This window comes from Lonchura striata, chromosome 4, assembly GCF_050655825.1.
Source record: "Lonchura striata isolate lonStrDom1 chromosome 4, ASM5065582v1, whole genome shotgun sequence".
In the NCBI taxonomy this organism is placed as follows: Eukaryota; Metazoa; Chordata; class Aves; order Passeriformes; family Estrildidae; genus Lonchura; species Lonchura striata.
Genome location: NC_140706.1, coordinates 6,411,211 through 6,435,985, shown reverse-complemented (window position 1 = coordinate 6,435,985; position 24,775 = coordinate 6,411,211). Strand labels below are relative to the sequence as shown.

Sequence of the window (24,775 nt, the reverse complement as noted above, 5' to 3'; positions counted from 1 at the left end):
ATTTACTATGACACTTCTCCCTGTGCAGACAGACAGGCAACACAGTGTCTACAGACATTATGCCTCCCATTCAGAGAGGAGTTTGGTGGTACCTGAGCCTTCTGCAATGAGCTGAATCTTATGCCATAAGGAAAAGTTTTGCCTGTGTAAGGAAATGGGCTAGCTCACATACTAATCCATCTAACTCTCACTGAAGCCTGAGGGTAAATTCACATATATTGGTTTTAAATTAGCCTTTCCTTTTCCACTTCGAAGAAGCAATTCCTGATTGACACCGGAACATGCTCAAAACCAGATCCCATCAGCCCTCCTTCACCTCTAACTTCACACACACAGAGTAAAGGCACCTGAGGGCTCCCTCATCTCACTTTACAGGATGAAAATGTGCTTTTAGGGCATGAAGCATCTCAATCTCTCACAGGTAAAGAGTGGGACAAATAAATCCTGTTCTGCAGCATAGCAGGGGCTGGAGGAACTTTTCTCCCTCCCGTTGTTGAAGGGACCATTGGGGCTCTGCACAGAGCAATTCCTGCTTGTGGCTTTTCCCAACTGCTGCCACGACTGGATGCCCCCTTTTGTGACAGTGGGACTCCAGGCCATGGTGTCCATCTTTTCCAGTTCACAAGAAGCAGGAGCTGCTCTATCAGGCCATGGTGAAGGCCACCAAGTCCTCTGCGTGCGTCACCAGCCTTGTCAGCAAGGGCAGAACTTGCAGAACTAACCCAGAGAGGAGAGTTTTGCTTCCAGCTCCTGATCCACCACCCACAACTCCTCCTCCTGGATCCAGCTACAGTCCCTCTGCTAGGAGTCTAAGAAAGAAAAAAAAAAAGTTGTTTTCAGGGTCACTTTGAAATGATGTTGTTTTCAGCAAGCAGAACTGCCTGAACTTAATTTACTGTACATCCTGTCTGTACTTCACAATGAAAACACCACACAAGGTTGCAGGTCAGACCTCTGAGCCCCTCCTGCTTGTGATGCTAATTCCTGCATGGTGATGAGAAAGGCCCAAGGGCTATCAATCCTTCCCACTCTGGGGTATAAACTGATCACCAGGGAGGAAAGAAAACCACCTCTTCCCTTAAATACATATAGTATTACACACATAGGAGCAAGGAGCCTGTGTGTGAAGCTTCCAGACACAGCTGCTCTGCAGACAGTGACCAAAACATTTCATAGGAATACACATCATAGGAATGTCCTTGGATGTTTAACTGCAATGTGTCCTCAGGCACACCTGGCAGAGAAGAGCTGGGGGCTCTGGGTAGGCGTGACTGAGGATATTAAGCAGCTATGGAGTGAGATAGAGCCTATCCAGCTCTAAAAACCCACTGAGGGGAAAAAAAGCTCAGTGGGGACTTGCCTGTGATTTTAACCCACAGGCTTTAATTACTGGCACTGGATGCAGATATGCATGAGCTCTATATGACTATGGCAGCATCACCAGTAGCTATCCCAGGAACTTAAATATGGCCAGGACTCAGCTCTTGGGCACATCTAAATTGAGGTGTCAAACTCTCATTACAGTCTGCAGAGAGGTGGTCAATACTGGCTCAATGCCCCACATACCAACACCCCCATCAGCTCTGAGGGCACCTCAGACACCAACACATAAATTATTTTATCCATGAGCTGAACACTTGTGATGGTGCCTTGGCTGAAGGTTGCAGGGCAGCATTCCCATGCCTGGTGGGCTGAGCCCCGTGGAGAGGACAAAGGGGTCCCCTGGAGCCCCTTCCCCACTGGTACCCATCTCCTCACACTCCCCAGTGGTGCAGAGGCTCCCTGCCCACCCACAGACTGAATGCACCAGCACAGCTGGATCAAAAAATCATCTGCAGATCTGCAGATGCAATGGGATTAGCTCTACCTGAGCAGGAGCACAGGGAAGAGCCAAGCCCGTGGCTTCCTCTCTACTGTCCTGATGCTCCTTGCAGGCAGAAGGCAGCATGAGAGGGGAGGCAGTGAGGGGAGCCCTGTGGGCAGGCAGGAGTTTACAGAAATGCTTTTTTATTCTCACTAAATCCTCTATCCAAACCTTTCTCTTTTGCTAAAAGTCTTTGCAAACACTAGCAAAACCTTTCCCGTTAATCTTTCTCCATCTTGCTAAAACAACACAGACTGTCTGTCTCCAGGGAAGGCTGTCACAGGATATGGGGGAGGAATCTATCATTTGTAATGTATGGAAATATAACTTACATATATCAAAGGCATTTGCTGAAAAAAAAAGAAAAAAAAACCCAAACACACAGCAGAGATTGGGAGGCCAAACCCTCATTGCCTTCAAGCTACTGTGCTTAGCAATCGTGTGAGCAATAGCCTGAGCAAACCCAAATAATTTGATTAGTAGATTGCACAGATTAGCAATTGTGTTCCAGTGGTAAATCCCACAAGGAGCCCCTCTTGCTTACATTTCTGTACAGCTCCTCATTTGTTACCTGAATATGTAAAGGCACCTATCTAAATCCCTTCCATTTCTTTACTGCCAGGTATGCAGCCCTGGCTTCCAACAGCACCTTCTGACTAGGATCTGTTGAGATCTCTGCAAATTTTAGTTCTGAAAACTCTCCAGTGTCCATGTCAGGAATATAAGTAAAAGGCTTGACCCTGATGCACTGAATGGCTCAACAGAACTGTTTACAGATAGTCTGGAACACAACTGAACTGTCTGTAGGACACCATTTCTGATGGGCTTCACTGTAGCCACCAGCCATGCCAGGGCTTCTGCACCCTCCAAGACCTCTGGCTGGATCCAAATTTAACATTCAAAGGGTTCAGATTCAAATGTGAGACCCTTTCCATGATAACAACCCAAAAGAGGGCCATCTAAGCAAAAAGAAATACCTCAGTCTAAAAACTGAAAAATGTTGTATGACCTACAGTTAGAGTGAAAATTATTCTTTCAGCTTTATGAGCAGTTATATCTCAAGTAAAAATGCCTGATGGAGAAGTATATAGTCAAAGTTGCATGAGATTCTAGTAATGTTTGCTCAAAGCCAGAGATGTCCCTTTAAAATGGTGTCTGTGAAGCTGGAAGAAAAACAAACAAATTAGTGAGGACAGAGGGGTAGCAAAAGCTTTTTCCTAGTTTTTTAGTACTGTATCTACTAAAGAAACATATTCTGCTGGTTAAATTAAGAAAAGCTAGATTCTACTGATACTGACTGGATTTCAGTATTTCTAAAAACATGAGCACTTCATAAATACACTGAAATATTCTGTCATCGCCAGACAGAACATGCCCATTTTCTATAAATATAGACATCTGGCAGTGGTTTCTTCTACTGCTATAGATTTCTGGTGTGAAGAATGCTATTTTGTAAGCAAATTCATGTTGGAAATTAATTTCATATGAGGCAGGTTACATTAAAGAGCTAGAAAGATTTGCTGGACAGAAGCACATAACAAAACCAGTACTCCCAACCAGCACTCCTGACCCTCTCTATGAGGTTGCCTTCACAATACTGTAGGCATAAAATATGTTCCTCCAAGCAGTGCTGTGAAGCTTAATTAAAGCATGCCCACAAATTGCATTGAAATCTGAAAAGAGCACTTAGTTTGGCATTGTAATTCCAGCCATGGTGAAACAGCACTGACAAAATGATGGATATTAAATATCAGCAAGTAAGAGCCTGCTTGGTAGAAACCATCTGAGGAATACCACAAGCAACAGCTAGGTATATAAAATCCAGTGCTGTAGGGCTATGCCACAACTTTTAGTCTTTCCTTTTTTTTTTTTTTTTTTTTTTTTAAAAAAAAAAGAAGGATTTCCAGTCATATCTATGTCCTAATCTGACCCATGGTACAACCATCCACAGAGTTGCATCAACAGAGGGCAAGATATTAGGAAGAAATTCTTTCTTGTGAGAATAGTGAAGCACTGGAACAGGTTGCCACATCTCTGGAAGTGTTCAAGGTCAAGCTGAGGGGGTAACCTAGAGGAAAGTGTCCCTGCCCATGGCAGGGACTTGGAACAAGATGATTTTTAAGGAGTCTTCCAGCCCAAACCAGTCTAAGATTCTATGATTCTACAAAACTGGGGACACACAGGGTCGGTACAAAGAGGTGTGGATGGGGGGAACACCTTACTTCACTAAGGGCTCACCTGGCCTAAAAATGGACCCTAACAGCTCACTCTGTGTATCACACAGGTGACAGAAGACATCTCTGTGTAAGGGCATGGGCTGTTTTCTATCCACATCTGCTTTGCACTATAAACTCCCTATCACAAAGTTATTAGCATCAGCAGATAGATCAGTTTCTGACTGGAAAATTTTCCCTTCTGGTTAACATAAGCCAAGCATAAACACTCCCTCAGAGGTTAACAAAAGCCAGCAGCCCAAACAGGGACAACTCTGCAAGAAAAGGGGAGTGGGAGTCAGGGGGAAGTTGAAAAGACAATTAATCACAGGTTTTCATACACCTTAACACATTCCTGCCATTTGGAGTGATTCTGTATTGCTCCTCAGCCCCTTTAAACCCTGTTTGGGGGGAATATTTTCCAAGAGGAGACATCACAACAGATCCCAGAGCCACCCTTGGCATCCAGCCCCCACAGCCCACCTTCCCCACTCCCTTCAGTAAACACCACTAATTCCCCAGCTCCATCAGACGTTTTTTTTTCTTCCAAATCAGCCTAAAAAGCATTTTGCTACAAAAGACAAAAAGAAAAGCAGGGAGGACCCACTAAACCCAGAGTCTCCAGACAGCTCTCAGCGTCTGTCAAATGCTTGCTAAAAAATCCAAATAAAGACAAACCCAAGCAGCCTTGATACCTTGTGTTATCTTTGCAGGCTGGCTGCTGCCTTATCAGCTCTGACAGAGCCCAGCATTTAAGAAAAATTCAGTAGTCTTTGGGTGGAAGTTAGTTCCTAAAAAAAACATGCAGCCGAATTGCTGGAAGTTGGTACAAGAGGAGAGGGTGAGTGGGTAAGAGACACTCTGAAAGGCTCCACTATGGTCTTGCTGTTCCCTCTCAGGAAATATGCTGCCATGTAAGATTTTTAATTATTTATTCCATAATTCACTCCTCATGTTTCACATCCAATGCACAGGCCAAGAGCTACAAGGGCGAACAATGGCTCAAAAAGCTGCTCGTTCACATTAAGAAGAAGAATTTGGAATGGAACAGAATCCAGGCAAAGCCACCAGCTCTTCATACCAGGCTTTCAAGCTCATCAGAAATGGACAAAGATCTTCTGACCATGACTGATGCTGGTCTTAAGTGCCACTGCCCTGATGGGGAAGATAAAGATGTTCTGTCCTCATCTTCACTTATAAAAAAGATGCTGTCTTTTTGGATTAAGTCTCTGTGGAAGGATTTGGATGTTAAGGAGCATTTCTTTCATGAAAGGCAAAAGTTCTCTTTGCTCACATGTACCTCACCATGCACAGTGCGTTTTGGCAGCCCCCTGACACAGGGATTGGACTTTTCCTATGCAAAGGTGTGAAGGTCCTGCTCTTGAAAAAGTTATAAAATAGTTATAAAACACCTTTGCTTGACATTAATTGCAAGAGAAGAGCTGTCTCAAGGCCAAGGGCTGCTTTTCAGAGTCTCATCTGTAATGTGACAGAGGGAGCAGCTGGGGGAAGGAATCAGCCTCTTGTCAACCCCAGAGGGAAGGACAGACAGACACACATTCCCTGGGGTGCTGCCCTGGCATTATAAGCCCCTCTGACAGAGGGTGAGTGGATTTCTGCCTCTGACCTGATCCCTTCACCCCTAGAGAGTCCTCACAAGTCTTCCTAAACAGCTAGAAAAACCTGAAGTGACGCAGCTGGGCTTCCAAAATGACCCTTTTTCTTTATTTTATTTTAAGTTTTTGCCCAAGATAACACTGCAAGGGACGAAGAGGAACAAAGCAAAAGGAACTACAAGAGTGGAAGGTCCTGGCAAGTATTTCTTTAAATACAAGAAATCTCCAGGTGTTTGAAGTATGTGCCTAAACACTTGGGAAAATGGTGTCTGAGAAGAGAGACTTCTCTAGTTGCAAAAGTGCATTGAAATCCTTGGGTTTGGACCTCCCCTTGTGGGCCTCCAGTGTTGTGCTACATGGGTTTCAGTGGATCCAAACTGGGATGAATTCAAATAGATGTGTCATGCACTATTTTCCGTGTTTTATTTGACTTTAATTACTTCTTAGTAGTACTGCTGTTTGAAAAATCTTTCTCAATTGAGGGTGTTGGTTCTGCCTAGGGCTGCTTGGCCCTTTTCCACTGAAATGCCCTCTCAACAACTGCCAGAAGCCTTTGCAAGGAAAATGTAATCGTTCTAAAGATGTCTTTTTCTGTGACTGTGTGAAAATTTGCCTCTGTCAACTCTTTCCTTCTCCCAGATTCTAAGTTGGCCATTCTTTCCCACCTTTCTAGAAGGTGGAAACCCCTGGTGGGCTCCAGCAGGGTGTGGAGGAGCACTTGGGGGCAGTCAGACCTTGTTGGTAGCAGAGATTAAGACACTTTGATGATGACAAGGATGCTAATAATAATGCCTGAACAATCTGTGGGTTTTTTTTTTCATTCCAGGACTTTTGATGGTTGTTTCCATAAAAAATAAGCATGGTGTAATGCCATCTCTCCCTGAAGTCAATGGTGCCTTGTGCCCAGCAGAGAGGGGACATCTGAACTTGCAGTTCACACAAATGAACCATGGTGGGTGTTCAGTGCAGGGCTCCAGCCTGTGCATGAACAAATGCTTGCATCTGTTTCACCCTGGGCACTGAAACAGGCTTTGGGGACAAAGTTATTGGCCTGGTGGGTCTGGATTGTAGCAGCAGCAAGAAATCCTTATCAGGGCAACACCTGCTTTGTACAGGGTGCAAAGGTACCTCACCATTCTGAGGGGTACACAGTAAATGAAACTCAGCTGGCCTACAGGTCTGGTTTTGGAGGGGCCTTTTGTCAGAGTAAAACCAAGCCTCTATCCAAAGAGCTGTTGCATTTAACACTGTAACTGTGTTCTTCATTCTGAGTTTGACAGCCCCTACCACAATGACAGAGCTTTGGTGCAATGAGGACTTCCAGGCACTAACCCCAATCTAAAAAAAAAAATAATGAAATCACACCAGCTATAATAACATCTTTGCTTAATGCTGTGCTCATCATACCAGCCAAAATCTCTGCTCATTTGCTGACGTGGTCTCTGAGAGCAATATGAAATATCTCAGACTCTACCTGAATATCTGTCTTGTAAATATCCTCCAACACATGCCACAGACTGAAGGCCTTGAGTCAGTTTTAACGTTGTGTTAATTACAGAAGAAAATTTGTTCTGTTAATTTGTAGCATTTTTCATCACCCTCAGACAAGCTATTGGGTTTGCAGTTTGGGGTTATCTTGCACTTTATAGTGTCTGCCTTACCTTTCCAAACATAAAAGGGAAAACACCTGTAAGTACACAAAGAAAAATATCCAACTCAAAATGCCATTAAAATTGATTCAGGGTTATTCCTTGCTGCTGTTATTTCAGTTAGTGTCTCATAACTAAGCTGCTCCCTTTTTTTTTTTTTTCTTTCAAACACTTGTCTCAGTGAAAGTCTTATAATGTTTTTCCTTCTGGAGAAAGAAATCCCAGAGACGTATTTTCAACCTCCCAGCTCAGTATTTCCCAGATATTTTGAATCAGGCAGGGACTGTTGCCAAGATTCACATTTTCCCCAGATCACCACACACCCTCACACTCTCAGTTTAAAGCCATCACAGATGCAGGGATGGACCCTGGAGTGGTTCTTACTGCCCTGTTCCTATTGTCCTTCTTTCAAGTCCATGAGCCAGCATGGGAACCTACACTTGTCCTTCTTGCTTTGCCCAAGAGAGACACATTGTCCAGGTGCAAGAAGGTTTGGCAGATTTAAAACCATATTTAAGACAAAAAAAAAAAAAAAATTCTTTCAATAGGTAGCATTATTGAGTACCAAGTTCTGCTTTTCACACCTGTACCTGAATTTAATCTCCCAAGGCAGAGTAAGCCCAGCAGCCTTCATATGGGTACTGATACATACACCAGGATCTTTCCCCCTTTCCAAAAAACTGGATCAAGAGGCAAAAGCCACAGCTTCTCCAGGGTGCTAGGTCATTTTTCAGAAGGCTAGACACGTGTCAATCACCCCTGGACAGAACTCCTGCACTATCAACATAAACAGCCCCTTCCAGAAATCCCCTAAAAGTGTTGTTGATGCAGCCCTGCAGCATTAGCATTTAGCCTGCTGGCTCTCATATTCTCCCTGGAAAAATATTTCCACCCACAGGGAGTATTTTGACCAAATTGCTTTCTCTGCCTTATTTTTGCAGCCTGCTAAAGCTGACAGTGACTACTGTCAGTAGTCAGAAGTTTTGTAGAGACAAAGCCAAGCCTGAGAAACCTCTGGGTGACATCCCACACTCACCTTGGCTCCAGAGTGGATACACACTGTGCCTGGACCAGAGGAAACACCTGGTCACCAGCAGCACTGGTTGCAGCCACCTTTGCTGCCCACTGGGCTTCTCATGGAGCAGCTCCTTCCTTGCAGCAGGCAATGCCATAGGCAGGCCAGCAAACCCTGGCAGAATTAACTTGTCATTTTCCATTTTCCAAAATGACCCTTCTGCCTCAGAAGACAAAAGCAGAGACACAGGAAGGAAGGTATCACCCATTTCCCTATAAAGTACTCCCAATTTCAAGGGATCATTGAGACAAACAGAAAATTGTCATGATGCAGTGTGAAAGATGAAATCTCCCAGTGCAGAATGTCCAGCAATACTCTACCCCTGAGCTAAACCAAGAGCCAAATGTGACTTTTCAGTCTTCACATCCACTGCCCCCAGGCTATGTTATATTTTGCCCTGTGGACCTTGATGCATTTGAGATTCCTAAAGAGTCATTTTATAAATGTTCCCATAAATATCCAGTCCTTCAAAGTACTGAGCCTTCCTGCCATAAGTGGGAACAGAAGAAAGGACTTGCTGCCTGCAAGGACACTGCGATATTCCACAAGCTCAGCCCATGCTCCTCTAAGAATTTAAACCATCACATCTTTTTCCAGGTTGGCTTCCTGCCCAAGTTTCCTCCCCAAAACATCCAAAGCAAGGTCAGAGGAGCTTTCCCCCTGGCACAAGGGAATTACCAGGCTTGGAGCAAAGGAGGACAAGGACAGGCCAGTGATGGGGTCAAGTTCAGTCATCTTCAGCTGCCATAAAGTCACACCTGAGAAGGATTTACTGCCAGGATCTGAGTGGCTGCAGTCAGGAAAGGAAGGGGAGTCCTATTTGTGCATCTAATGACCCAACTTAGCAGGACAGAAACCAAGTGCTTGACCTTTTTCAACATCATGTGAAGCAAATGCTCCCTATGACACAGCTCCAGCATTATCTACCAGGCACAGGTGCATGACTGCAATTAGAAATGACTGGCATTTCACACATAACAGCACCTTTCAACCCAACTCAGCCCATCCAAAACCACTCTGAGACTCCATTACCATTTTCTTCCCACCCAGCCTTCCCAGCTCCCTTGCGAGCTCGAGCAGCACCAAATAATTCCCCACGAAGTCTCACAGCTGTTATTTGAAAATTAAATTGGAAGTCATGACACCTCGCTGCACGCTGGTAGATCTTACACTTGGCATTTGGTTTATCCCAACACCATTCCTCACCCCCACCCCTAAACCAACTTCCGCAGAGAACAATGCCGCCGGTTTGTGTCCACAACAGATTTATTCCCCCTTTTCCAGCAGCTCGCAACGCCCGCACCTTCAAGGGGCAGTAGCTGCTTGAAGCAAAGGGTTCCTTCTGGTTTCTGGAAAGAAAAGGCTGCCCTCTATAATCAGGGTATTGTTCTCCCTAAATGGAGCCAGACTCTGTAAACACGCTCCTCTGCACAGCGCTGGGAGGGTGAATGCCAGCGTGTGTATACATACATGCAGGGAATGTGTCTTGTTCTAAACAACAGTGAATTATGTTAATTCATTTCCTCTGCCTAAACAGTGCTAATAAGCTTCGGGAAAGGAGGAGGAAAAAGTAAACAAGAGTCCATTGCAAAAAAGATGAGGGGGAGAGGTAACCAAATAACTCCACCAAATGTCTCCTCAGGGGAAGGACATTCACGTTACAGCTCAGATGGGCTCCACACAGCCCTCCCTCCGTCCTGCTGGAGGTGGAAATGTAATAGCAACAATTTCTTTCTTTTCTTTCCAAAGGTTTCAGCCTGTTTTCACGAGTTCAATCTTGTGAAATGGGAAATGAGCCCCCACCAGTGCCCTGATCCACAGCGACTGCATCCCTGGGGGCTTTGCACTGCATGTGATGTGAGTGCTCTGGTGACCAAGCCAACATGAATAGTCAGAGCCTATTTGTGATTTTCTAACAGGAAAATAATTTCACTAAGCAAACTGCCATGCTTTGACTCAAAACCCTGATTAGCACAGTTTGAAAACAGGGCAGCATACTGTTCTGGGAATTAACTTGCTTGACCCCTAGTCTATAATGGCACTCAAATAATCTGTGAGTCAGACCAAGTTGAAAAACTCTTGGAAGACCACACTGAAAGAATTTACTGGATTTATTGGATTTTCTAGGATAAAAGAAAAATAAGCTTGGAACTCCACTTAGTCTGTGGCCTTCGGAAAGACAAGTTTTTTCTCCTGACAGTATCTAGAAAAGGAAGACTGCCTATGCTGAGCAGCACTTTTTGTGTCTCTTTTTAATGTACTGGAAACTCTCAATAAATAGTCATAATTATTATAAATATGCAGGTTTATTGCTATGATTACTTTTGAGTAACAGTAGCTTTCTACTTTGGTATTGATGGTAAGATAAGGGACATATTCTTAACCCTGTGAATCTACAATCCTCCTCCAAACAGGAATACTCAAGTGGAGGAGAGCCCTGAATTTAACTTCAATTTAAATATCCAGAGTCTACTTTACCAATTGCATACAAGGACTACCAGTCTGATGTTTCCAATGAACTTCCAAGGACAAAAAATAAACGTGTGTAAATCACCACCACAAAATACTGCTTGAAATCCTCCAAATCCTCTGGCCTACTCCTGTTTGAGCAGGCAGGAAATCAGGAAAAGCATTCTGCCTTAGGAATACAAGCAGGACTTTAGTCTAGATAAAACACTGACCCATCCCCACTTTATGGTTTCTGCAGCTCCTGAGCAAAATGCTCTCAGCAGCCTCTACTACTTCTTTGTATCCCAGAAACAATAGCTGTGTGCTCAGAGCAAACACCTTCAGAGAGCAAATCCAGCAATTAGCAATCAAGTGTCCAAAGTCACTTCCCTGCATATGCAAATATCTCCCTAACAGGTTCATGATTCCTTGTCACTCAAACAAAGCAAAGTAAACACTTGCTCACTGTCCTGCCCTAAGGACTAATGACTAAGTTGAAAGTTTCACTCTCATTAGCCCTTAATGAAATTAGCCCTGGCAATACTGCATTTCTGATTGGTTGGGAATAGCAGGGAGGAGGAAAGATACTCATCAGCTCTGATCTGTTATTCTAGTTTTATATTAACTATTGCAGAGCATGATGAACCCTCCCATGGCGTGGTGCCACCCTGCAGAGAACTGAAACTCAGCCTGGTCTTATGAGGCTCCAGTTTCTGCTCTCTGGTAGGATTATATATTTAAAACCTACTCACACCTACTCAGCCATAACACACTGAACCTAAAGGGACTATCACCTTTGTAATCCAACCCTGAACATTAAAATATGAAATGACTTATCAGAGCATGGAGCCTGATCTCCACATGCTGGAGGAGCAGTCAACTCCTCCCCAGTTTTTCCATTTCAAACTGCCCAAAAATACATTAAACACTTCCCAGTATTACTCGTCTGGTTAAAGAGATGCCGGTATTTCCACCAAAATGTTGTGTTAGTCTGCAGAACAGGGAAGATTTAGATTCACTCAGAAGGTGAGCAAGGTGGCTCACAGCTCCCTCTCTCTGAAGGGTATCCACATCCTGCAGGAGTTAGAGCCACCAGATTAATACTGACTGGTCAATGACAAACAAGCACCCTCCCTTCCTTCCACAGAGTCTGGATTATCCCTGGGGAGATATTCCACGGTGTTCAGAGGTTCATCCTGTTACTCATTAACCCTTCCATCCTTGACACACAGTTCATACACCTGTAGCTCATCTGGCACTTGCCATTGCTTAACCAGCAGTTACAGATGTGTTACAGATCTGTGTTAAGAGATCTGAGAACAACCACTGAGAAAAATAACTTCCTCTGTAACTCCAACTCACACAAATCTGTTAGGGAGGCAGGAGGAGGGAAAGAAACCTGTTCACAGTGCTCCAACATCTGCAGCTGCCTAGCTGCAGTACTTTGGCTTGTACAGCTTTGAGAGACTGGCGAGTCCAAACAGCTTTCCCTTTTCCCTTCTTTGTGGTTGATTTGGTCTTGCCCCATTCACTTCTGTGTAGAAAAAGGGAGATCAAAATCCATACAAAGCAATGGTAAAACACAGCACAGTGAAAGCTTCCTCTTTTACATTACAAGGCTTTTAATCAGTCACATATTGGTCAAAAGCCAATTAAGTCTCACACCTGTATGTGGGGGTACCTGAGAGGACACAAGAGATGAGAGAACTACAGCACAGACTTGGAAAAGCTGCATCCCAACATCCCCTTCAAAGTCACACGCTGCCTGCTCAAGATCCTCTCCCAGGCACCAGCAGGCCTCAAGAGCAGGGGTACATTAATTAAGCTGGACTAAATTTTATTTTGGAGGTTGGCTAACACATTTCCCGCCGTGTTCCTCTCCAGATTTTTCCCTCTTCCAGTATCCTGGACAGAACTAACAAGCCCAAACTTACCAGAGATGTTGTGCCAGTCCACGTTAATACCTAACTCTCAAGGTTATCAGTTATGGGGGTATGTGGAGGAAACCTAGCAAGGAGAATACAAATTTCTAAAAATGCTATTGCACAAATTAAGTCCACATTTCCCTATTTGTCTGCTGTTCCTGTGTTTTTATCTGACAGGCACAAATACTGAGAGATCCTAAAATACCCACCCAAGTCAGTGCCACCCAAGTGGGATCTAGGGTATGACACCTATTGCATTACTCACTTGACAGGATACCGAAGACTGTGTAAATCTCTCATGAAATAAATTTACCATGAAATAAATTTACCATATGAGAAGAAATTATTTTGTGTCCCGTCAATCTGGAATCCACTTGTAGAGAAGCTGAGCATAGAGGTGCAGCCATCCTGAGAAACATTAACCTGCTCCAAGGAGCCTCTGTTCCCAATTTACATTTTTCTTCTTTCCTTAGTGAAGCTCAAAGTAAGTTTGAACACTTAATGGAAGAAGTAGCCTGGAGTTATTGGCTGAATTTCCAGGTGAAAATTGGAGTGGTTGGGATGAAATAACAACATCAGGTTCCTCGCAGCACTGCAGGACACTGGGTTTCTGCTGTGATACAAAGGGGACACTGAGTAATCAGAGCAGCCAACCAAACCCCACACAGCCCAGGAAGGGGAGTGAGGGGGAGGAAAAAAAAAAACAGAGATGGGAATGGATTCGGCAACAAACAGCACACACTCACTTCTTAAATAACACTCAGGCAAGTCTTGAGCCCATCCAGACCCAGAACACTGCCCACAGGACAGCTCTGGATAAACCTCTCTGTGGCAACCCAAAGTTTAAACAGTGAATTTCCAAATTGTTTTCAGTCCTGGCAGTGCACGCTCCACCCATCAGCCAGAGCTGGCAGTCAGTAGCAGCAAAATGTGTTTTTCTAGAATAAAAAATGTGAGTCCAAGCTATGCAGTCAAACAGGCAAGAGGCATGCTTAGCCCACATCCCCTCTGCTTTCACACATTAGGAGGGTATCACAGACAATCTGAGTAAATCATCCTTCAGGGATGGATCCAAAGCCTATGGGAGTGAGTAGGAGACACAGCACCAACACTCTCAGGCTCTGAATCAGCTCCTAACCTGTCACAACTGGCATGGGCTGCATCTGCTTATCTCATACGACATCAGAGAGCACAATCAGATTAATCAAGCTTCCTTTTGGAAATATTTTTCTTACATAGTACCACAGTTGCTATGACAGAGCAGCAGACTGAACAGACTTGCATCAGACAGAGGTGTTTGCAACTTCTGCATTCACACTGGCTCCACTCTCAAAAAGTCCCTCATATGATCAAAAATGTTTCACCTTGCTGCAAAAAATTAGAACAGGTAAACACAGCTAAATAGGTATGGGAGTGTCATTACCAGAGAAAGCTCAAAGTAAAGGCTGATTACAGAGAAAAAGATAAGGAATAAGAAATCCAAATTAAACGTTCCAAACAGTATCAAATGCATTTTAGCTTGAGCAGAGCACCAGAAAATACAGGAAGAAGTCAGATGAAAGACAAATTACTTGAAACAAGACAAAATGAGGAGGGTAATGAAAGAAATGTGAGAAAAGAGCATTTCCACCAACTCCTGTAATGCTGGGATACATTTGCACAGATCCTTTTGGCAGCTTGGTTTTACGAGTCACTGCAGACACAAATAGAAGCTTCACATCTTAGGAAAATCAGCTGCACCAGTTCAAATCTCACTGAATAAATAAAGCTATGACTAAAGGTTGTTTGGTTTCTTTTAATTCAACCTAGGTGCAAGAGGATCCCTGCATTGTTATTTTCCTCCTTCATTGGAAATTTTTATCTCTTCCAGTAATTAATCCAAAAATGCTCAAGCAGACTCTACTGCACTCACACAATTCCATGATGAGTGTTCTGCACCCGGATGTATCAGTGTCACTTATGGTGAGACAGACATTCAATAAAGGAATTATCAGAGAGGATATTGGAAAAGATCAGCTCTATCAGCCAATTAATGTCAAATGAAAAACTTCAGCTCTAGTTAAATTGGCACCAATGGCACCAAATCTTAAAAAGGGAGTTCCTTTTTCAATTTCAAATTATATTTTTTCCCTGAAAAAAGCACTTTCCTGTAATATCTCAAGCACCACCTCATGGCATATGCAAGTTGCTTCTGTGGCTAAAACTCAGGATTTGGAGTCCATTCTTTGCTGTGTGCAAGTTCATCCCAGAAAAGAGACATTTGGATTTGCTGCTTGCGTCTTTTAATGAAGGTCAAAGAAACATATGGACTTGGAAAACAGAGTTATAAAAACTTTAGGGAAAATCTAGATGTATTTGAGCAATTTGCTGAGTTTTGTAATATTCCTAATTAAAAACAAATAAAATCAGCCCTAATTTTCCAGTATGACGCACACTGAATTTTATGTTTAAACTCAGCCACAATTTAAAGCGGCCAACAGCCTCAGAAGAAGGGAGGAACCAGCGTTTAAAAAAATAACCAGGATTTTCTTAGATCGTCATGTTGACTCTAGGTACAAGTCATGCTGATAGATTATTCATGAGCAAGTTCCCCAAGAGCAAGATCCAAAAAATGCCCCAAATTTCTCCAGAAGATGTGCTGTGACTTCCATAAAATCTGAATCAGGCTGTTAGATCTGAACATGCTTCTCTTTCACAAGCGAGAAATTACCTAATCGTTCTATCTGGTAACAGCCACTCAACAAGAATAAAGGCATAATACAGAAGCCAATAACCATCTCTGTCACATTACCATTATTTATATTTTCTGTGCTTACTGAAGGACTCTTAGAAACCCTAAAGTTCACTCTTATAAACACCAAAGTTACAGAATGGGAATTCTGTTCATCAGAACGAAGAACTCAACTTCCGAGAAATAAAAAAACGCCTCTAGCATCCTATTCCCTTTTCTTCGATATTAAGAGAAATCAAAATGGCACATAATGTTATTTCTGCATGAAACTATTGAATTCTGACATGGCCCAATCAGCAAATTCCCTGTAAAGCAGACACCAAGCAGGTTTGCAAGCCAAGGTCGCACAGAGAAGTGCCAGAACAGAAAGCAATTAAGGTCCCGTTCTTCCCCTCCCTACGCAATGCACCGAAAATGAAATCAACATCCAAACTAATTAGTTTCCAGCAGAATATCAGTTTACTTGCTAACAGGAGGGTGGTTACTGCTCTTACCAAAAACTTCTAAACATACCATGCAAGATCTTGCTTAAGCCAAGGGACCAAGCCAGGCACATCCCAATGTTACCATATACGGTCACCAACATGAATATGATGGCAACTTGACAGATTTGGAACAAATACTGCGTTGTCGGTCACTGAGATAACATAGGCAGGAAAATATCAGATTGTATTACCTGTGTCCAGCCGGAGGTGTGGCGTGGCAGGAGCTACATTGCTGCAGGACACAGTCACTAAAGGTTAGTGACCCAGGATGGCATTAATCCCTGCAGAGGAGGGCCAGAGCAGCAGACTGAAGAATTTTATACCCAGTATGAGGCTGCTTGGAGAGAGCAGGAATGGAATAACACAAGGGATGAGCTGCTGGACCTGCACTGTTATCCCAGGTTCAGAGCAGACATTATCTCTTGAGGTTGGGAACCAGGCTGAAGCTGCCAGGCTAAAGCCCCAAGCCTTGGCCGTCAGCTGGAAGGCATTGTCCCTCATAGAAAACCACAGCACTCAGATTTTGTTCTCCAAGAGTGTGTTTTGAGCACACAGGCGTTCTAGTCTTCAGCCACAAGGGAAAGAAGGAGCTTGGATATCTACCAAAATAGCTCCCGAGGAAGACTTTTTTGGTACAGGCTCCCTTCAGGAGATCCTTAGCCTACAATAAGATTGGCCACTGAGAATTATTCCAGACTAAGTTTTTTGAAAGGGTTATTCCAGTGCATTTGCAGGTGTACAGAAGCCCTTAGTCAAAGTCTTTCAACCCCAAAAGCATTAGTTCAAACACAGCTAGAGCTACCTCACCCCTAATCCCTTCAAACACAATTTTACCATCTGTACCTCTAAAATCAGACCTGCTCTCTGTTTTTCCTGGATACTTCAGAGGTAGTACTTCTTTCTTAAAAGTTTATCTTGGTTTGCTAAGATATTCCCCTTTTTACAGTGTCTTCTACATCAGTGATGAGATACATTGTTGGACAGAGCCAGCAGGCATAGATCCGACCCTGCAAAAACGCCCCTATTTGCTGGAGGGTGGAAAAAAAAAAACCTGCCAGCGAAACCCAACCATTCATTCCTACAGGGCCCTTTGCCTTAAAAGGTGTCACCTAAATAAAGATGTAAAAATAATACAACGTAACATTTAATGCAAGATTGCAGCTGACCATTCAACTGTCAGGAAATATCAAAGCTGGAGCGCGTGGGCAACTTAACTCTGCCCCCTTGTGCAGATGCACCATGACACAGCCTTTCCCCAAGCACAGGCTGAGCATTCAGTCAGCCTCAAATTAACACCCTAATTACAGCATAACCTACTTTTGCCTAAAATGAGTAGAATAGAAGGACCATCACTTTCCCAGAGAACTTCCTCAGCCACCTTCCTCACTTGATCACCAGCCAGCAAGCACTTTAATTAAACTTCTGATGCCTCGGATCAGGAGGTGCTGGCACACTTCAGGCCTCACACGTCTGATCTGCAATCAGGACACAGATTTTAAATGCTGTTTGACCAAAACAAAGAGCCCTTCTTCCTCCAGAGAAGAGCCTCACAACCTCAGGCTGAGATTTGGCTGAAGGACTGCCTATAAAACCTGAGCGACTGTAGCAGGTAACGTTTACACATCTCCAGTGGCCAAAGACCTCGTATGAGGTGTTCAGAAAAACTCTGCAGGCACATGAAAAACCTGGCACATTTTTCCAAGAACCTGAAATTATCCCAATGTAAACACCTAACAATTGGAGATATCTGTCAGCACAAAGTTTCAAAGTTCTGGGAAGTTTCTGATCTCTGCTCACGAGTTTGATCGTCCATCTACCTCCTTCACCATCAAAAATGTTCTCCGTCTTAAGGAGGTCTAAAGCAGGACTTCAATGTCAGAATTGTGTCTGTGTTTTCACAGCAATGACTCCTTTTTCTTCTCTCCTTCCCCTCTCTTAAATCAGCACACGAATGAATGGCATTTTTCATGGGTTTGGCCCTGGCTTTTAACCTCTATTTCTTGATAATTTTAAATACCCAGAACCATCTCTCCGTACACTTACAGGGTTTTTCCAGCTCTGAAAAGTGTTCAAATAATCCAATTACAATATGATCCCAACTAAGTTTTATTTAAAAGATCTTTCCACAAGAAAAATAATGTTGTCTTGAAATTACTACTGTTAATTTTCTGTCTCTTTTTCACATGACAACAGCCCACAGTGCTTCACTTTCCAGGGGCAATAAGTGTAAGAGCAAGACAGTTGCAAACCAAATTTAAACAGGCTCAGCCAGTAATGCAGCCGATACTCTGCTCACATCAGAGACAAGAATCTTTTTGTCTTCTCCTGCCCACTTCAGATCTTTTCCGGAACTCCACCAACTTCTCAGGTCCATTGCAATAATATACATCCATGAAGTCATCTTAATTCACACACTGCTGCCCATCGCCCACAACTTAAACTGAGTCTCCATTGTAAGCCTTGCCTGGAATTCAGACTTGAAGGAATTACAGCCTATATACTGTTTTCTTTTTCATTCAGCTTCCAGACAAATCATTTTATAGTGCTTTTGCCTCCATAAAATATTTTCTTGAGAGCCAATGCCAAAAAGAAAAAAAAAAAAAGCAGTACACTAAACCAAACTTGAGTTTTCAGAGTAATTCTTCCCCTCTCCTTTCCCACCCTCACCCCCAAGATTTATTTTTGGCAAGTTACAGCCCAAGTGAAGGGCAAGTTTAAACCTTTTAATTTGCAAGTTCTTCACACTGGATGACTTCAAGGTCTTACAACAATTCACAAAACTCTGAGACGGTCGGGCATTGCAGCTGGAGCAATCTGCATCCTAAAATTGTACCCCTATTCTCTGGAACAATGCAGCCCCTACTTTGTGACCAGAGGGATGGGAGCTGAAATCCTGGATTCCCATTCAGGCTTTCTAAGGACAGCACCCACGAAGGCACAACACAGGCAAAAGCGCAGGAAGCGCCACCGCTCCTTGCACTCTGATCCCAGAGCTTTGCTAAAAGCACCTTGCCATAAAGAAACTTCTTTTTTTTTCCTACCCCCATTATTCCCAGGTCAATGTATTTCAATTTGCCTCTGGAAGGGTAACCTGTTTATTGAAATCTGATCAACTGCTGGAGCCTCAGTGCTAAAATACGCTCTTGCTGTTGGGAACTGTCATTTGTCTGTCACCAGGGAAGTTAATGGATGTGTTTGTTTAGTTTGTAAGTGGGAATACACAGGGCAGAGGCTGGAGGGATTACAGGAGGGGAGAGGTATTTCTGATCCACAGAGGAATGCAGTTGCTTTTCTTCAAAATTGTCTGCGTATTTTTACACAGGCACAAGAAAAGCCCCTGGAAGTTCACCTGTGCCTAACAGACCTCAGCAAAGCCGCAGTGACCACGCTCCGTCCCAAAGGACGGCCCCGGACCACGCAGGTAAGGAGGCACCACACGTGGGCACGAGCCTGCACCTCTGTGCAGATAAAAAATGTGCAGGGGACAAGTCCCTGCTGACAGCAACTCCCCTGGGGGGACCCTCCAGGGGCACTTGAGGGTGTTTGCAGAGCCCATGGGGCAGAGGGTAGAACAGAGTCACAGGATGGTCACACCAAGCGCGGTCCCTTACCTCTCGCCGAGTCCGAAAATGCAATTATCCCTGCGAAAAGGAGCGCCAGCTGCAATTCCATTTTGAAAACCAGACCCCACCGTATCGCACAGGCTACTGTCCTCTCAGACCTGGAGGCAGGAAAAAGGAGAGCAATATAGTTACTGGGGGAAAAAAACTCTGAACAAACCTCAACTTTACAGAGTTTTAAATCCTATTGAGAAGACTGGCAAGAAGAAACAGCAAATGAAAGAGCAACGTACTTTTAATTAATTCCTTGGTGCTCAGTGAGTAAAACTTTGCCCTCCTCTCTGCTTTAGCCTGATATAAATCAAGAACCCACTGAGGCCAGCAAGCTCCTCTAAGTTTACAGTTAATGCATAATTCTTTAGTATCCTGTACAGAACCAGTCTGGAAGGCAAACAAAACGCTAGCAAGTGGCCATAAAACAAGACTTCAGGTTAACAATTTGCTGAGGAACTTGGTGGAAGAGGGAGGAGGAATGTTACCTCTCCCATCAGCAGCCCAGAAAACTTTGTGTTGCTGCTCCAGTGCCCCTCAGTCAGGCTCCGCTCTGGGTACGCGCCTTCCTCAACTCCGAGACTTCTCTGTACAGCACTGATTCCTCCTTTCCTCTTCTTTCCTCCCCCACCCCCGGCACGCTCTCCCCACCAACAGCCCCACTTGTTTCCGTGGGCTCCAGAGGTGCGTCCCAAAGCGCAACCGCACTTAATTATCCAGATTCTTGAAGAGTCCTTCGCTGTGATAACGCACACCCGAGGAAGATCAGGTTTACATTAATTACACCCTATTCTCCTCCTAAAACTCTCACTCTCTAAACACTGTCTGGATTCTTCACCCTTGTAAACTCCCCGGTTTAAACACCCCGTGCCCCCAGGACACACAACAACCCGCGCACAGCATCCAGCAAAGCAAACACGGCCGCTCCGCCGTTCGCTCCGCCGTTCGCGGCGGGCAGGGGCAGCGGCGGCGGGGGGCGGCGGGGTTGCCCGGGGCGCAGCGCCGTAACGGGATATTCGCCGCCGGGAACCGGGGTCGCGGAAGGGAGGGACGCGCGGGGGGACACCCGGCGGGGGGACACGGCGCGATGCCACCTGGTGCTGCCCCGCGCCTCGGGGCTGCGCTGGCGGCTCCCAGCTGTGCGCTACGCGGCCCCGGAGGGGTGTCCCGCGGGGTGTCCCGGAGGGGTGAACCGCCGGGGTGTCCCGCGGGGTGTCCCGGCCGGGTGTCCCGGAGGGGTGTCCCGCGGGGTGTCCCGGCGCGGGTGGCGGCGCGGGGCACACTTACCTTGGCTGCTGCCGGCTCTAACACCGCGCGCCGGAGCCCATCCCCGCCGCTCGCCGCCTCATGCCCTCCGCGGCCACGGCGCCCGGCGGGCGCTCCGCCGCCGGCCTCTACCTCATCCCCCCCTCCCCGGGGTGGCGGGGGCTGCCTGGGGGTGCCCTCCCCACGGAGCGGCTCTGCCCCTTCACCGGCTTTTTAACAACCTCCCCCCTTTCGCCCCCGCCGGCGATTTTTTTTCCACTCGAGAGTCACGGGCGAGGAGGTCAGGGAAAGGGGGAAACCTTGTAAATTATTTTTTTGCTGCTTTCCGGGCCGGGCTGAGCGTGTGTGTGCGGGGAGGGACAGCGGGGACCTGCCAGAGCCTCCGGGGCTCCGCGCCGCGGGATGCCCGGTGATGCCGTCCGGCGGCTCGCCCAGCCGGAATCCCGTTTAAGGAGCGAGGGGAGGAGGGGAAAGGGGCTGGGGAAGGGGAGGGGGGGGGGGGAGAGCCGGGGAGAGAGAAACCGGCGATAAAGCAACTTTCCCTGCAGGGCTTTGTGGCGGTGGGGGCCGAGCCGCCGCGGAGGGCGGCGCGGGGCCGCCCCGCTCCAAACTTCGCACCAATCCCCGGGAGCCCCCGGCAGCCCCCGCCCTCCGCCGGCCCCGCTCCCCTTAACCCTTTGCGGGCGGCAGCGGAGCGCTCGGTGCGCCGGGAGCGGGGAGCGCGTCCCGCAGCCCCCGCCGCGCTCCGCTCCCGCTGCAGCCGCCGCTCCGAGCCCGGCGCCACCCTCCGAGCACAGCGCTGCCCTCCCGCACCCGCGGAAGCCCCGCGGCCGTGGAGACCTCCGGCCCCGCAGCCTCGCCGCAGCCCGGACCCCGTCCCGGCCAAAGCACCGCTCTGCCCGGGCCGGGAGAGAGCCCCGGCCGCGGGAACCCACCGCGCAGGCAGCCGGGGAGGGACGGGGGGCGGCTGCCCCGTTTTGATCCCTCGGCTTGGATGAAAATGATGCCAGAAAGAAGCTGGCCTGAACTAAACTAAACCAAGTGGAAAATAAACTGTGGAGATGACAGTTCCTTGTATTAACTGTTACAATTATTTATTATTTACTTTCAAACATAATTCGGTTGATGCAGCCGCTCTTACAGCAAATCACTCTTCATACAGGATCAAAACCAACCTGGCCGAATTCACCAAACAGACTAAACAAACGACAAGAAAAAATACTGCCTCAATGGCTAAACTTTTTGTATCATAAAAGAAATACCACTACTGTTGATGTTATAGTTTCTTAGATCTCTTACTTGATATGTTCCAGCATGAAGACCTCATTGAAAACAAAGTTGTCTCAGTACTAGTTCAATATGTTAGGCACCAGGAGAACGCCTAAACCCAAGCCAAGAATTAGTCTGAACATCTCTCTTATCTGTTTTGTTAGGATTATGAAATCACACCCTCTATTTTTATTGTTATTACTAAATATTTTTACTGAGTGGTTCCTGACAACATTAAATCTTGATACACAAAATCAATGTGAAAAACATGTAAGACTAAACATATAAACTCCCTGAGCCAGAAACAAAGTGGACAACAACATTGTTTTTGTATTTTACATATTTATATCATCATTTTTATCATTAAAGTTAGCTCAGCTGAGAAATACCAGATGGACTCCTCCTCCTATCAGGCAATAACTTCAGCCTCATTGATTTCAAAGACAGTGTTGACTGAGGGAAACCTTCAGGACTTAAACCTACATGGTCATGCTCATGCCATGCCTTCTGATGAAATCACTCTAAGCTGCAGCAGGACGAGAGCTCAGCTTCATGCTGCATCTCAGGGGATGATGTGTAAAACACCTTTTCGTAACATTTTCCAGCCATTTCACCCCAAAGGAGTCAAGGTCTTTGTCCCAAAGCCATCACCACACAGGTGATGCAGCCCTATCTACACAACCTCTGTTTCTGTGCAGACTGAAGTCCAAAGCAGCCTCAGTTCTGGTGCAGATGTGGGACATTGGCTCACAGGCAGGTTTCTCACCAGGTTAGAAGGACTGACTGAGCTCCTCCTCCATGTCTTGTTTTTCAAGTCACGCACAGAGACCGAGGTTTAAATCCCAGATCCCATTACTATCTTGTCTCAGACTGTCTAGACTTGGGTGAGCTCTCTCCAGGCCTCAATCAGCTCTGAAAGAAAAGATCTTCCAACCCAGGCTGTGCCCAAGCTCAGCACTGAGTACCCAGCTCAGGTTGGACACAGAGGATAAAAATCCCCTGATGGATTCACTCCTTCTATCCTCGCTTCCTTATTGAAAATCACATGTGTGCCTTTGGAGGCTCCAGCATCTCCCAGACTAAGAATTTCTCCTCGCAGAAGAGCTATAAAGCAGCAAAATCTCTCCTGCAACCTTCCACCAGTGTGAAGTTCTGGGAGATGAGGGATTACAGAGATGATACACAAGAAGTTAAAAATTATTCAGGTGCCTCAACACCTTCAGATGCCCTTTAAGCCCCTTCCTTAGGCATACAGAAGCTTTTTAAGAATATGATTCCAAGTGATGTTGCAAAGGGATTACATGGGGCAGGGAATGGAGCCCATAGCTTCTATACCCCAGGCTAAAGTAACTGGAAAAAAAAAACCTTTCTGACATCAAAATGTTAGCACTATTTTTAAACTTTTTTTTCAGGGGCTTGTGAGTGCCTGAAAGAAAGTCTGAAACCATGCTGTAGGCTTCATCCATCTCAATGCCAATACCATAGAAGAAGAATAAATGTAAAATATTGATACAAGAAAAATAATTAATATTCCTGAAACAGCTCCTAGTTTATCAGAAACAAAATCTCTTGTTTTCCCAACACTTCTACCTAAAAAAGGAAACATGCAGAGCTGTGTTTTTCTTTTGGGCTGGCTGTAATTTGCAGCATGATTGAGTAGTCTGAAAGTCAACAGCCCCAGTTTGCTCCTGCACCCCACAGTCCTGAGACAAGGCTGTGGGAAAACAGCTTTCTGGAGCTGACAAACAAAAACGAATGCTAAGCAACGAAATACGTGTCTCCACATGGCCTGAGAAGCAGCCTAACAGTCCATTTGTATCCCAGTTGTCCCCAAAGCCCTGTTTCCGGACCATGGCTTTTCAAATTTTGCATAGCTGTGATGGTCTAGTGAACATCCATCCCCAGAGTAACTTTCCTTATGTCTCCAAAACCACAAGCTGGACTTTTCCCAGCTTTTTTACCTCTTTTCTCACAGGAGCTGCTCACCTCCGCTGTCACAAAACTCAATTTTCCCGCATTTTCTCCCTTCCAGCTTGATTGGCCTTTTCTTTCCCCCCGCAGATGACCTGGGAGACACAGCACCTTCAGACTCTAATTCCTAACCTGCTCCAGTGATTTTTTTTCCAGCTGCAGGTGGCAGCCGCACAGCCGGATTCTCCATGACACCAAGCACTCCACGGGGCCACAGGGATCCAAGCGATTTGGGCTGGCAGCGGTGCCTTGCCCGAGGAGCATGGGCCCCGTGGCACAGCTCACTGGGGACATGCCACCATGGCTCCATGGGGACATGCCACCAAGGCTCCATGGGGACGTGCCACCACAGCTCCATGGAGACGTGCCACCACAGCTCCATGGAGACGTGCCACCACAGCTCCATGGGGACATGATCCCATGGCTCCATGGGGACATGCCACCAAGGTTCCATGGGGACGTGCCACCACGGCTCCATGGGGACATGCCACCAAGGTTGCATGAGGACATACCACCATGGCTCCATGGGGACATGCCACCAAGGCTCCATGGGGACATGCCACCAAGTCTCCATGGGGACATGCCACCACAGCTCCATGGGGACATGCCACCAAGGTTCCATGGGGACGTGCCACCACGGCTCCATGGGGAC

General features: G+C 45.9%; 1 protein-coding gene across 6 annotated transcripts in view; it reads right to left on the bottom strand.

Annotated features, from left to right (window-relative positions):
• FGFRL1 (fibroblast growth factor receptor like 1) overlaps positions 1-24,775 on the bottom strand; it is a 206,199-nt gene that overhangs the window by 145,695 nt on the left and 35,729 nt on the right. For 2 of the 6 annotated variants that reach the window (XM_085577523.1, XM_085577521.1), the window contains one exon: positions 19,618-19,727. In XM_085577523.1, the coding sequence (XP_085433649.1) occupies positions 19,618-19,678 (61 nt within the window). In that variant the 5' untranslated portion in view covers positions 19,679-19,727. The other 4 variants (XM_021535703.3, XM_085577525.1, XM_021535704.3 and 1 more) reach the window with 4 other exon arrangements.